Here is a 12,374-nt window from a genome sequence, read left to right as displayed (position 1 = left end):
GCATGATCACCTTAATAGAATTATGCAAAACGTATGTGAAGATATCGCTCACCTAATGGACAATCTAAATGTAATTCCTTTTTTCTTTGATTAGAAAGAATAAAAACAAGTTTAGTCAGCTTCTAGCTAATTTTTAAAGACATTCATACTCGAAATTTCTTAAAATGAATCATTTCTCATATAGCTTGTACACGAAAATCGCAACTCTTTGAGTAACGTAACTTTGCTAATGCACTAATAAGAAACATATCGTTTTGATGAATAATAAACTTTTCATTTTAACTTGGTGAAGTTACACATCATCATAGCATTTTGAAAGAATTAATAAAAACTGAAAATGTTGTAGATTGATCAAAAGTGATTGCTTTTTCTTACAAGCACACCCATGAATTCTGATAGTATCATACATATGTGCCCCTATATATCTTGGTTTATCTTTTTCTTAATTCTGTCTGTAATCTACCTAGCTAAACTAAAAATAACACAACATATCTCACAGAGAAACAAGAAAAAAATAAATTAAAAAGAAAAATCTCATGCTGCAGTAGTTCTGAGTCTTGTTATAACCCTCTCTCTCATTGTTCTTGAATGTGCCAAGCCTTCATCCTTTCTATTTCTCATTGGATTTAGCAATCTAGACAAAAACCCTCCTTTCTTTTTCTTCCCATTGTTATTCTCATCTAATATAATTCCACCATCTCTTCTTCTCATAATCAAAGCCAATGATCTACTCTTCATGAGCACATTAGTGCTCGTTCTATAACGAGGTGGAGAAGAACATGAGGACACGTCCGAAGACGAAGACAAAGAAGACAAAGAAGAAGAAGAACAAGAAGAAGTAATCGTTGTCGTGTTACTTCTTGAAGTTCTTGAAAGCAGAGAGAGTTTTTCACTAAGACAGACGGAGCAAACCCCGGGATTTTGCTTATGTTTTGGGTGCTTCTTGCAAATTATAGTACTAGACTTTGCTTTGCTTTTGTTGGTTTGCATCTGATTCTTGAAAAATCTCCTTCTATTTTTCATGTTTTGATTTTTTGAGTAGGTGTTCTTGGAAATGAAGGGGTGTGAGAGGTATATATAATAATGTTATTATATAGAATGAGAAAGGTTGGCAAAAGAGGTTTCTATGATAGTTCATATGACGTTCGTAATGAGGTTCGTAAGAATGACTCCTTTTTTGACGGAATTATGTGACATTTTTGAAAAGTCTGGTTCATGCCCAAAATGCACGGCTGGAAATTTAGTGAGTAGTTGAAAATTAGGAAAATGTGTTAAAAAAGAATTTCATTTTCATGCACAGTTAAATTATATACATCATTAGTTTAAAAATATATATACATCATTAGTTTATATATATATATATATATATATATATATATATATATATATATATATATATATATATGTATATATATCACTAAAAAGATATCTACAGAAAATCCACACTAAAATAAGGAATTTTAAATTTTGAAAATAACATATTATCTGCTATAATGAGTTTATACACTTAACGGTGTATAAACTTTTCTTTAAAAGTGCTGAGTTTAAGTTATGTTCACTGACACTATACGGATATTCTATACCATCATGCTAATTAACCTTCAACTGGTGACATTTTCTAACAAGTCTAACATGGTAACTTGAAAATTAGATTACTAACCTGTTATAACCGGTCAAATTACAATATAAATATACTTTACACTATCAATGTATATAAATTAATTTTAAAAAAAATTATATTATTTAAAGGATGATTACAAATAATTATTCATAAAATGTGATATTACATTAGTTACTTGAAACATAAAGTAAATTATTACTATCATAATAGATTAAAATGGATGATAAAAAGTTACATAGATGTGCGTACAACTTTGTAAGTTAAATCCCCAGAGTGACGGGGGATTTGTTGAGTCGGTGGCAAAAAGACATAATCCATGAAGCTTTCTTGTACTTTCTTACGTGGGACAAGCGTGGAAATTGACTGTTAATTCTACTTTGAATTAAATATTTAATACTTATGCTAGTAATAAATTATACGACTGAGTAAATTAGACGATTATCCTTCTGTACGACCAAAAGAACGGACACCCAAAATTCTTCAACCGTCTTATACAAGTATATCTTTGAATCCATATTTTATTTTGATTTCACAATTACTATGCTTTAGCATGCAAATGTTCTAAGTTTTTCATTTTACACGTTTAGTCCTGTCTTTTTTAGTAAAAACTAAAAAATTATGGAGGTGTCTAATGAAGGAAAAGTGAAAGAAAATGTCAGATTTTAAAAAAAATATTGAGCTCTACCAATGGACTTCTTCTCACCCTCCCAGGGGTGATTCAAAATTTTAAATCTGTGGAGCAAAATATTACAAGTCTACACACTAACTACTCCATCCTAACAATAAATGCTAATTTTGTATATATATCTATTTTACAATTTTTAAAACTATATATACAGCTCATTCAAAAGCGGTGAAACGCTACCGCCATGGTAGGTTTTACTATTTTTTGTAGTCTTTAGAACCTATATTTTATCCAACTTTATAGGCGAAAACTAGATAGTAAAAAGTTACACATAAAAGAACCGACCTAGTTGTCTCGAGAATTTGTTATATACTAAGGGTGTGTTTCATATGTCGGAAAATGTTTTTCAAAAAGGCTTTCCTAGAAAATGTTTTTCAAAAAGGTTTTTTCAGAAAATGTTTTCTTGAAAATGAATGGGTTTCTTACTATTTTTTAGTGTTTTTTAAGTAAGGAACAAAAAATTATCTCATAAGCATTTATATGCAATCTAGCAAAACATTATGGAAGTGGGATGAGGTGAGGAGTGGGGGTTCGGGGGTGGCGGGAGCGGGGGATGGTCAAGCGATGGGGGTTGGGTGGATGGAGGCCAGATAATGAACTTGAAATATCATTTATGAAACTTGTTTTCCCTACTCTCATTAGGGAAGTTATTTTTCTTATGTTTAAGTTTTTCCTAGAGAAAATATTTTCTTCACATTTTGACCAACAAAATATGAGAAAATTGAAAAACTCCGTACCAGACACACCCTAAACATAAACCTGTTTATGAATGTAAACAATAAAGATTAGATGCCTAAATTTGTACGTGTTATCCAAAATTGTTTAATTTTTAGTTCATTTCATACCTTTGTCATTAGTTTCGTATTTAACTTGATCATTAATGGAGCTTCCGCGTGAAAATGGTGCACTCCACGTGACTAAATTTTTGGATAAAACATGTACAAATTTATCTTTCAACTATAAATTAGAACTACCTCGGGTTGAAACTTCATTAAGAGTCGAGAGAAAAGACAAGATTTTCCTAACAACTGAGGTAATATAAGATCAAAAGTCAAATGGAAAGCAAATTTGTTTAATTTCGGATAGCACATAAGCAAATTTTACCCTCTTCCCAACGTTTTAAAAAAAAAAAAAAAAAACCCAAAAGAAAGAGAGCCAAGTTTCTATGTTGACCTTTTGTTTCTTACAGGTGCTTTGTTTTTCAAGATAATATACAAAGGGGACTTCAAATTAAAACTTATATTTCCCCTCTATAATGTTATTAATCAATAAAATACCACATTGGTGTAAATGGAATATTTGTAAAAGAAGAGCAGAAGACTGTTAGTGCACCTACCACATCACGCCTTGTATCTTTTTTGCAGAAAAGGTTCTGCTTTTAAGTATCTTATTTGATGTAATCTAATCAGCAAAGATACCTTTGTTTAAACTTTAAGCTTTGAAGCTGCAACACTATTCTTCCTACTTCTGCCAGTTATTCCTCTCCTACTTCTAAGTATATCTACCGATCTTATTCCTATCGCAACAACCTCGCTGTTTTCTGGTCCAAGGGGCATTCAACCAAACTTGTTAATCAACATAAAGAATTTGGCTACAAAGACATCCAAAAACAGTGATCATGTCAGCCATGACATGTTTAGCTAAAAAGTTCAGTACCTAATAAAAAAAAAGGAAAGGAAAAAGAAAAAAGGCAGCTTCTTGATCCCAACAAAGTGTAGCTGTAGAGGTGTCCAAGAGTGGATAAAACAAGTAGTTGCCGTCATGTTTAGCTACAAAATGAAGACAGAGAAAACCTAAATATCCTTAAAACGGGGAGTGTTCAGCGTTTTTCTCCCTCTTTTTATTTTGCAGATTCCTTTGCCTCCGTACTTGCACTTGTAGTTTCAATCGGGCATTGGGATACATAAGGTTTAAGCTGAAAACGACAGAGAAAGTTAAAAGAAATTCATAAATGGCAAGATTTTACAAACTTCACAGAAATTGAGTAAATAAGGGCACAAGTTTCATAAACATTTTCTATGATCTAGTGGAACACATATAACTTTTTCTAACACTAGAAAGAGAGACTAGTTTCTTTTAATCTAAGACTATAAACTAGTTTTTTTGTTATGGAATTCTGTATATTCAACGATAATTTCCAGAAAAGATGAGACGGGGATCACTATCTTGGAAACAAATGGAAAGTGAACTCACGTCAATATTGAATGTCAAGAGGAGAGAAAGCAGCAGCATCACAGAACACAAAAAAGTGCAATCTGATAGTTGAAAATTAGCTCATTTTAGGGCATGCTTGAAAAGTCCATGCCCTAATCCACGGGCTAGGGAATTGCTGGGTCTAACCTACCTCAAGCACTACTTGTTTCAAGATTTTAAAAGTCTTGGAAAAGATTAATATGATGGAATTACCCAAAGAACGTAAAATATTTGACACTTTTTTGACAAAAAGAAAGTGAATGAATGTAAAGACAGATCAGAAGGAAGTGGTGATCTAAGCAAGTGTGCTGGGCCCAACAGAAATCACAAGTGACGATGTATTTCCTAGAAGGGACTGAAAGAGTGAAAGTTAAATAGAACTTTCTTTTGATAAATCAAAAAGAGTTCATTAATAATACACCAAGATGGCGTTATCTCACAAAAGTGTTTGTAAAAGTTGAAGAACCTGGCAACCTCTAGCTGACCAACTTATTTAGCATCTATATCACTATCTATAACTTTCTTTCGATAAATTAAAAGGAGTACATTAATAATACACCAAGATAGTATTATCTTCACAAAAAGCATCTTATAAAAGTTATAGAACCTAGCAACCTTTAGCTGACCAACGTATTTAGCATCTATAAAATATCGACTCTGTAAGGCTCTTAGCTCATCTGAGATACGTCATAGCAAAAGAATATAGGTAGAACGAGTGAAATATCACATCTATTACTTTGATAACCAGATTCCCTAATAGACTACAATCTAGTTCCAAATCTATATACTTTTTTTAATCATCTTATCCATAGAAAAAAAGGTTGAAAATGTGTGATTTTGGTCAACGTGTGAATACTAGAAATTATAATTAGTTCTTACACAAGACTGACCGTTTATATACGGGCCGGTATAACTTCACAAAGGCCTTATGTGAGGAAACGAGATGATTAGTTCTCCCAAAAAAGATAAGAGAAAGGAAAACAAGTTGAGTAAAGAAAGAAATTGCAACATAAAGGTCCATAACAGAAAGGATTTTCACACATATAGATATTCTAGGCATTGCTATCTCATTAACATAAACAGAGCAAGCTGCAAGAAATTGGATATCACCCATCCAAAAGTTTGAGACTAATAGACATACGAACTCCTACGCTGGTCCCACTCATAACAAGAAACACAGTTTGTGACACAGACAGTCAAATGTAGCAGGACTTCAAAAGTTACAAAAGAAGTTATATTTCAGAATATACATGTCTGCCACACAACTACCTTTTGTCTTTCTTTCTCCAATAGAATGAAAAGAGTGCGAGGAGGTAACTAAAGTTTTTACATGACATCTTTTAGATAATGAAGGACACAAGAAAACTAGGTTTTGAGCCTGATATTACACAAGAAAACTAGGTTTTGAGCCTGATATTACATATGTTTGATATAGCAAGTATTTAGAAAAATTACTGATAGAACTTCTTTTTCACTGGCAAAGGCAGATCCTGATCCAGGAGCATGAGGTACAGTCAGTGTATTTGGAGAGTTAGCTGGGTTGGAAGCAAATACACTGGGTAAATACTTACCCACACCGAGTGTTTACACCAAACCAATAAATGCAAGACAAGTGTCCTTCACATACATATTTAACACTTAACCAGTTAAGTGATATGTATTTTCCCTTGAATTGTTAACTGATAAGGTTAACTTTATTGGTTTGATCTAAACACCCGGCGCGGGTAAATTTTTACCAATACACCACACCTGTTGCTCTCTAAAAGATTCGCGCTCTGCCCTACCTGTGGGCCTCACTTTTAAGACCTATTAAATTTCTTAGGGGCAGTTTGGTAGGTAACAAGTTATCTCTGGATTATAAAACAGGGATTAAATAATGACGGGATTGTTTAGCGGATATACTTTTATTAATAGATGTTTAGTTATTGGACTAAAAATGGGACACACGGGGTATAATATAAAACATGTGTATGGTATACTGTCTGCTTGGACTCTTCAAAATGTTGACGGGTGCGTGCCAGATCCTCCAAAAGTAATGTATTTTTAGAGGATCCGACATGGGCGGCAACATTTTTGGAGAGTCCAAACAACATAGAATTGGTTTAAACTTGATGAATTGGGATAAACTTTGATTCCAATTTTAATCTTCTCTTTATAAAACTTTGGGAGAAAAGCTTTGGAAAAAGGCAAATGTGTCATTTTGTTGTTTCATCCCGAGATTAGTAATACTAGGATTGTTATCCCACATACGAATTGTGGTACAAAAATAATACCACAATTGTGGTACAAGCAATCCCGGGATTACTAATCCCGTCAAAAAATTTACTAAACATAGGATAAAATAATCCCACATCTATCCCCGAATTATAATCCCTTGTCCCACCCCCAAACGACTCCTTATGGACTTAAAAATTAACTCCTACTTTTCGTACCAATTTTCAATTTGAGTCTTAAATGCTATTAGCACCACATTATTGATTATTCCAACAGTAATCTTAATCAGATCTTTATTAAGAGAGTTAGTTAACAGATCAATTAACTTTTCAAGATTAATATTAGTATAGAATAAGCATGGGATACTCTTTTAGCATGGGATATACTCTTTTAGCTAGTTTACAGCGAACACCAGTAACCTTTACTATCCAACTTTTTGTGGATAATATGCAAATGTTGATATGGATGAATGTGTTGCAATTATTTTAAAAATTAACAAGCATACATATGCTTGCACCAGTACATTACAAATTTTAAAAATTCTCGATTTTAATAGAGAAACAGTCACCTCACGAAGTGTGATATTTTTTTTTTTTTTTTTGGAAACTAGAAGTGTGAAAATTTATTACTTATATCATATGTGACATATATTTAAATAATTTCTAATTGGATAACCATTAGAAATAGCTGTAAAGCTTCCAATGCCTACATTATATCATATTCTTCTACGACGAGCCTGCATTGTTATTATATCAATCATCATCCTCATATAACAAGTGTTATTTCCATTATCATAAACAGTATCATTAAACTATACACTCTTATAAATAGGTGGTCTCTTTTTTTGAGAAGGTAACAGTTCTCATAACTAGGTGGTCTGATAGCCAATTATCAATTTAAGACAGATTGGGACAAAATGTAACATTAATAGAATTCCAGACTTATTAGGAAAGGGTTAGGAGGAATAGGAATTGTTGGACCCCCAAACTTTGAATAGGACTTGCAAGTCCATTGCAAAGGGATGTAGGACTTGTATATAACCCTATTCCTTTTGGTTCGTGCGAGAATGAGACTTGACGCTATACGTTTAAGCAAGCACTGAAATGAATGGAATAAGGGGGATAAAAGCACACCGAAACCATCTCTCTTTTGTTTACTAGATTCTTTTGTCAATTAAAAACTAATTAACTACAGATACTGAAATCAGAAAGCAAGACATCCGCATAAACTAGTACATATGGAAGAACATAACAACATGGAAGCAATGGCAGTCAAATAAGAGATTCTCTCACTTGAGCAAGGTGGAAATAGATGAGGAGGAAGGCGGTTTGTTTCCTCTCTTCCTGTCTGATTGATTCCCCTTGCAGAAGAAAGAAGAAAGAATCTTCGGATGGCAGAAAGGATAGAGAGATCTAAAGGAATACTATCAACTTGCTAAGTATTAGCTGACCTGTGCAATCTAAAACGGGCCAAGACTAGAGGTTTACATGGGTAAATGAAGAATGAAAGCATGTGTCCTCTTTTTCTTTTAGCAAATTATTTATATCAAGCTTACTCTTGATAAATGTAAATAAGAACAAGGAATGGCAAGACTTTCAAGTTTTATTGCTCTTCGCAAGCTGAAAGGATGGAAGGCGAGCAACCGAAAGATACATTGATCAGAGAAAATATTGATTAGTGAACACTTCAGTCAACATTAAGTACCTTGAAATCGGTCAAATCTGGAACTACGTAGTTAGGCAGCTTCTCTTGCATAATAACATAACCACCTGGAACAAGAAAGAACCGTAGACTATTAGACATAAACAGAAATATCTGTATGCTTCTATGTGAAGATAAATGATTATTGATTTTCAGCTTCATAAAATGCAGGAATATGTAGTATTCAGAGAAAAGGAATTCAGTATTTCTACTTCTTTATCACAGACACAGTATGACTATTGAAATGCAGACAAAAATGGGCTGGGCCCACATGAACAAGAAATTTAAAGGCCTTAACGAGCCTAATAATTTGTGAGAATGCTGATACTGCAACCATATATTTTTTTTACATCAAGAAGACTGGAATTTCTGGTTTGAAAAGTTATCATAGATGCACTTCCAATAAGACTACTATTTCTCAACATGAACTTAACAAGAAGAATTACAGAGAACAATGATCTTGTATCTTCTCTGTCAAAAAATAACATTAACCTTTTTGTAAAACTGGAATTTGTAACAAATCAAACAAAACAGCATCTAATCTCAAAATTTTTAATCTTAGGTGCCGTTTGATTGGGGTTTCAAGGGATTTAATCCCTACATTGAGTCCAGCACTATTTTATATCACGTTTGGTCACTCAGTTTTGTTTTCCTAATAAATAATACTTGCATAAGTTATGCAGCAACCTACATATCATTTTATGAGGATAGAATGTAGAATACGAATGCGGGTATAGTAATATGAATTAAAAACACTTATATTTTCCAAAAATAACCCTTATAATAGTAAGAAAATATTTTATTTAAAGAGTAAGCACATTTTTACTATATATTGGTTTTAATGTGTAATATGAAAAACTAAACATTCAACAAAAAATAATCTCTGCATCATAATCCATGCATATCTAATCTCTCCATCACTAATCTCATTACAGTCCCTAAATTACTAATTCCGGCATAACTTGCCTCTAAACCAAACAACCCCTGAGTCTCATACATCTTCTGAGGTAACAAACAAAGTCAGAAGATTTAGTTCATGTTTACCCTAGTCACTTTCTTTTCTGGTTTGATTCATCCCAAAACATCATATGACTCGTCAGATGTACCACAGTACATAATATTTCAGAAAGTGGAGAAGGGGGAAAAACAAAAGAGATAAACATAAATCACGGTATGGGATAGACATTTGAGTAAGCAATCACACAGATAAATCAGATCATAATCTTTCCCAAATGTATGAGCTGTGAAGGACTGACTACCATAACAAGCTTAATCCTAGGCAAGAAAAACATGATTTTTATGTGTGATAGCATAAAGATTTCACTTCCGAATAGAACAGTGGCGGCGAATGGTGATGGCATCGTGCAGTTTTATCCGTTACCTATTGCACGCATCTAATGTACCACATATCTACAGGTAGTTGGATACAAAATTAGGAAAAATTGAAACATAGAAATTCCTATAAAGCTATAGAAATCTGTTCCAACCAGGGAGAAAAGACAAAAGAGCAGTAGTTCAGTGTTCACAACACTTGAATAGAGATTTCAAACCTTTGCGAGTGTGAAAGCCAGTAGGCTTGCAATTCTTTCCCTTGTAGAAGCCCCGAGGAACCCGTTTTGTAGTAAGAATATCAAGAGATGAAGTACGCTTTCTTCTGAAAGATCTCCCTAAACCTAATATCAGTCCCAGCGGCATTGTATACTCTTCTAACTAAAAATATTGCCTAGAGACAACAAAATACAAAGAAAAAAGGATATTATATATTTGCATAAGATCAAGATTTAATCTTTGAAGCCGTAATCAATTTTCACGTTTTGCCCATTTTCACTGGCTTTGTAAATAAATTTTAAAAAAAGGCTATTATATAATTGCATAAGATCAAGATTACTTTTTTGAAATCAAAATCAACATTTATTTTTTAACCCGTTACCACCGTTACGGCAATCTATTCCTCCAATTATCACCCCAATATCCTCAAGCATAGATAACGCATTTACACCAGGGATTAGCATGTCATGAGGAAATATGGACACAAGGCAAATGCAACAACAGTGCCAGGAATTTTAATAAAAGGATTCAAATAAAATATAAAAATGCTATACCTAGTAGCTTCAGTTGTGTGTTAAGGGTTACAAATTTGTTTTTACCCTACATATACAGTATAAATTCCCCCACTTGAAATTGTACCTTATTAGTATCTATCATTTATCAGTAGCATTTACACATTTGAGTATGAATTACAAGTGTACAAATTCAGACGGTTCTAATTTGTTCTTTTAGGTTGTTCCAATAGAATTACTTTTAACAATTCAGTGTTCTTCAAACAGCCCAGTAAAACACCGCAATTTTTTTCACATTAAAAGGAACAGGCTCTTCTTGAAGGTCTCTAAGTTATAATCCTTACTTTAAAAGAAAAATGCATAAACCTGAAAAATACGGTATAGAAATTCACCAAAACGAAAATGCATCATGAAAAAAAATAAATTAAGATAAACGTTTATGCTCCTTTACTGTTATAATATGTTTCCAAAACACTACATATATCAATAATAAACCATTATTTTAAGCTCTAAAGCATATAAATCAGGAATCAAGCAAGGAAATTACCTGTATGGGGCTAAAGAAGATGGTTGCCCAGTTGGAAGAAACGAGGAGACTACAACACCCAAGGGGTTGAAGAAGGCATTAAAGGGCTTTAATGGTATGGGCTGTTGAGAATAAGCCCAAAATTAGGAACTAATGGATAGGCCCAGAGAGGACTTGCAATGCTTTGTTTGCGCGGATTGGCCTTCATACGGACTGGTCTTTTAAGTTTTGCCTCTCATGTCCTTACTTCTCATTTAATGAAAATTTATGGCCAAAATGCCCTTATGTGTTGGTCTACGAAATCGGAGATTTTGGGTTTGATCCCCAGAAGAGGCGATGAACTTGTTGTTTTCTTATAGAGAAAAAATCGCAAGGCATATATTAAGAGAACCTTTGTCTTGTCTGACATTAGTTCTGTAGGAATTAAATTATCGGCATAAGTTGGGAGATCCTTTGACTTGTTCGGCATAAGTTCTTTAGAAATTAGATTATCCGGCATAATTTGTGTAGTAACTAATTAGCTTGACACTACACTACTTATGCTGGAAAATTTAATTCCTCCAAAAACTATCTTGGGATAAGGCAAAGTTTCTACGAACTTATGCCTTGCGAAATTAGGTCATAGATCCAAAAAAAAAAAATTGTTTTTTCAATGTTGGAAATATTTTCAATCACTTTTTTATTAGTTAAGTGCCGAAGGACAAAAATTTAAAGACCACCCAAAATAGGGGCCATTCGTGCGAATGACCCCTTAACCTGGCCATACTCTTATTTGGGCGGCTGAGCCCTGTACACATCTTACTTGGGCCGCTGAGCCCTTTACCTTAGCACAAACTGGAGTGAACAATGGGTTCCTTTTTGTCCCCGTTCTTTAAATATCGTCCCCAACGCAAGCAATTTTTCCGCAGGGCAAAAGTTTATATTTTTACATCATAATATTTCATAATTTATGTCCATAACTTAAGATATTAATACCATAAATACCTACTTGAAATTTCTCAACATGCAGCAACTTTTTCTTTCTTTCAAAATTCACAAATAATAAAAAATATGAGACCGGAAAATATAGAGTATGACGGCTAGAAACTTTCGCCACTAATAAATATTCCACATCTGAAAAACAAAAATTTAAAATATTAAGTGACGGTTGGTAAATCATCGTATATTTGTTATCATCGTATATTTGTTAAAACTTGGCAATCACAGGTATTCGTAGTTTCCACGTTATCTGAATCATTTCTTTAGGATCATGTTTCTCTTATCTATGTCCACACATGTTATATTCCACCTCAACATAACGTCGTGTAATATTCTTTCCACGTGGCATTTTGAAATGACAATGTCACAAAATTCTATTATAAATTGAAGCCATTT

The 12,374-nt window shown here is 33.2% G+C and overlaps 2 protein-coding genes across 3 annotated transcripts; both read right to left on the bottom strand.

Annotated features, from left to right (window-relative positions):
- Nucleotides 1-325: 325 nt before the first annotated feature.
- LOC132035376 (uncharacterized) lies at nt 326-1,064 on the bottom strand. The gene has a single exon (XM_059425632.1). It carries the CDS (start codon nt 1,021-1,023, stop codon nt 535-537), a length of 489 nt encoding a protein of 162 aa, XP_059281615.1. The 5' UTR covers nt 1,024-1,064; the 3' UTR covers nt 326-534.
- A 2,778-nt stretch (nt 1,065-3,842) lies between these two features.
- Nucleotides 3,843-10,994, bottom strand: LOC132033683 (uncharacterized). 2 transcript variants are annotated; one of them, XM_059423727.1, is made up of 3 exons: nt 9,965-10,213; nt 8,418-8,482; nt 3,843-4,221 (listed from the first exon to the last, which is right to left on the bottom strand). In XM_059423727.1, exons 1-3 carry the CDS (start codon nt 10,107-10,109, stop codon nt 4,147-4,149), a joined length of 285 nt encoding a protein of 94 aa, XP_059279710.1. In that variant the 5' UTR covers nt 10,110-10,213; the 3' UTR covers nt 3,843-4,146. The 2 variants fall into 2 exon arrangements, with proteins under 2 accessions (XP_059279710.1, XP_059279711.1); XM_059423728.1 differs by lacking the exon at nt 3,843-4,221 and adding an exon at nt 7,325-8,073 and having other exon boundaries at nt 9,965-10,994.
- Between the last annotated feature and the right edge of the window lie 1,380 nt (nt 10,995-12,374).

The sequence above is a fragment of the Lycium ferocissimum genome, chromosome 10, assembly GCF_029784015.1.
Source record: "Lycium ferocissimum isolate CSIRO_LF1 chromosome 10, AGI_CSIRO_Lferr_CH_V1, whole genome shotgun sequence".
Lineage (NCBI taxonomy): Eukaryota > Viridiplantae > Streptophyta > Magnoliopsida > Solanales > Solanaceae > Lycium > Lycium ferocissimum.
This window is presented reverse-complemented; position numbering and strand designations above follow the sequence as displayed.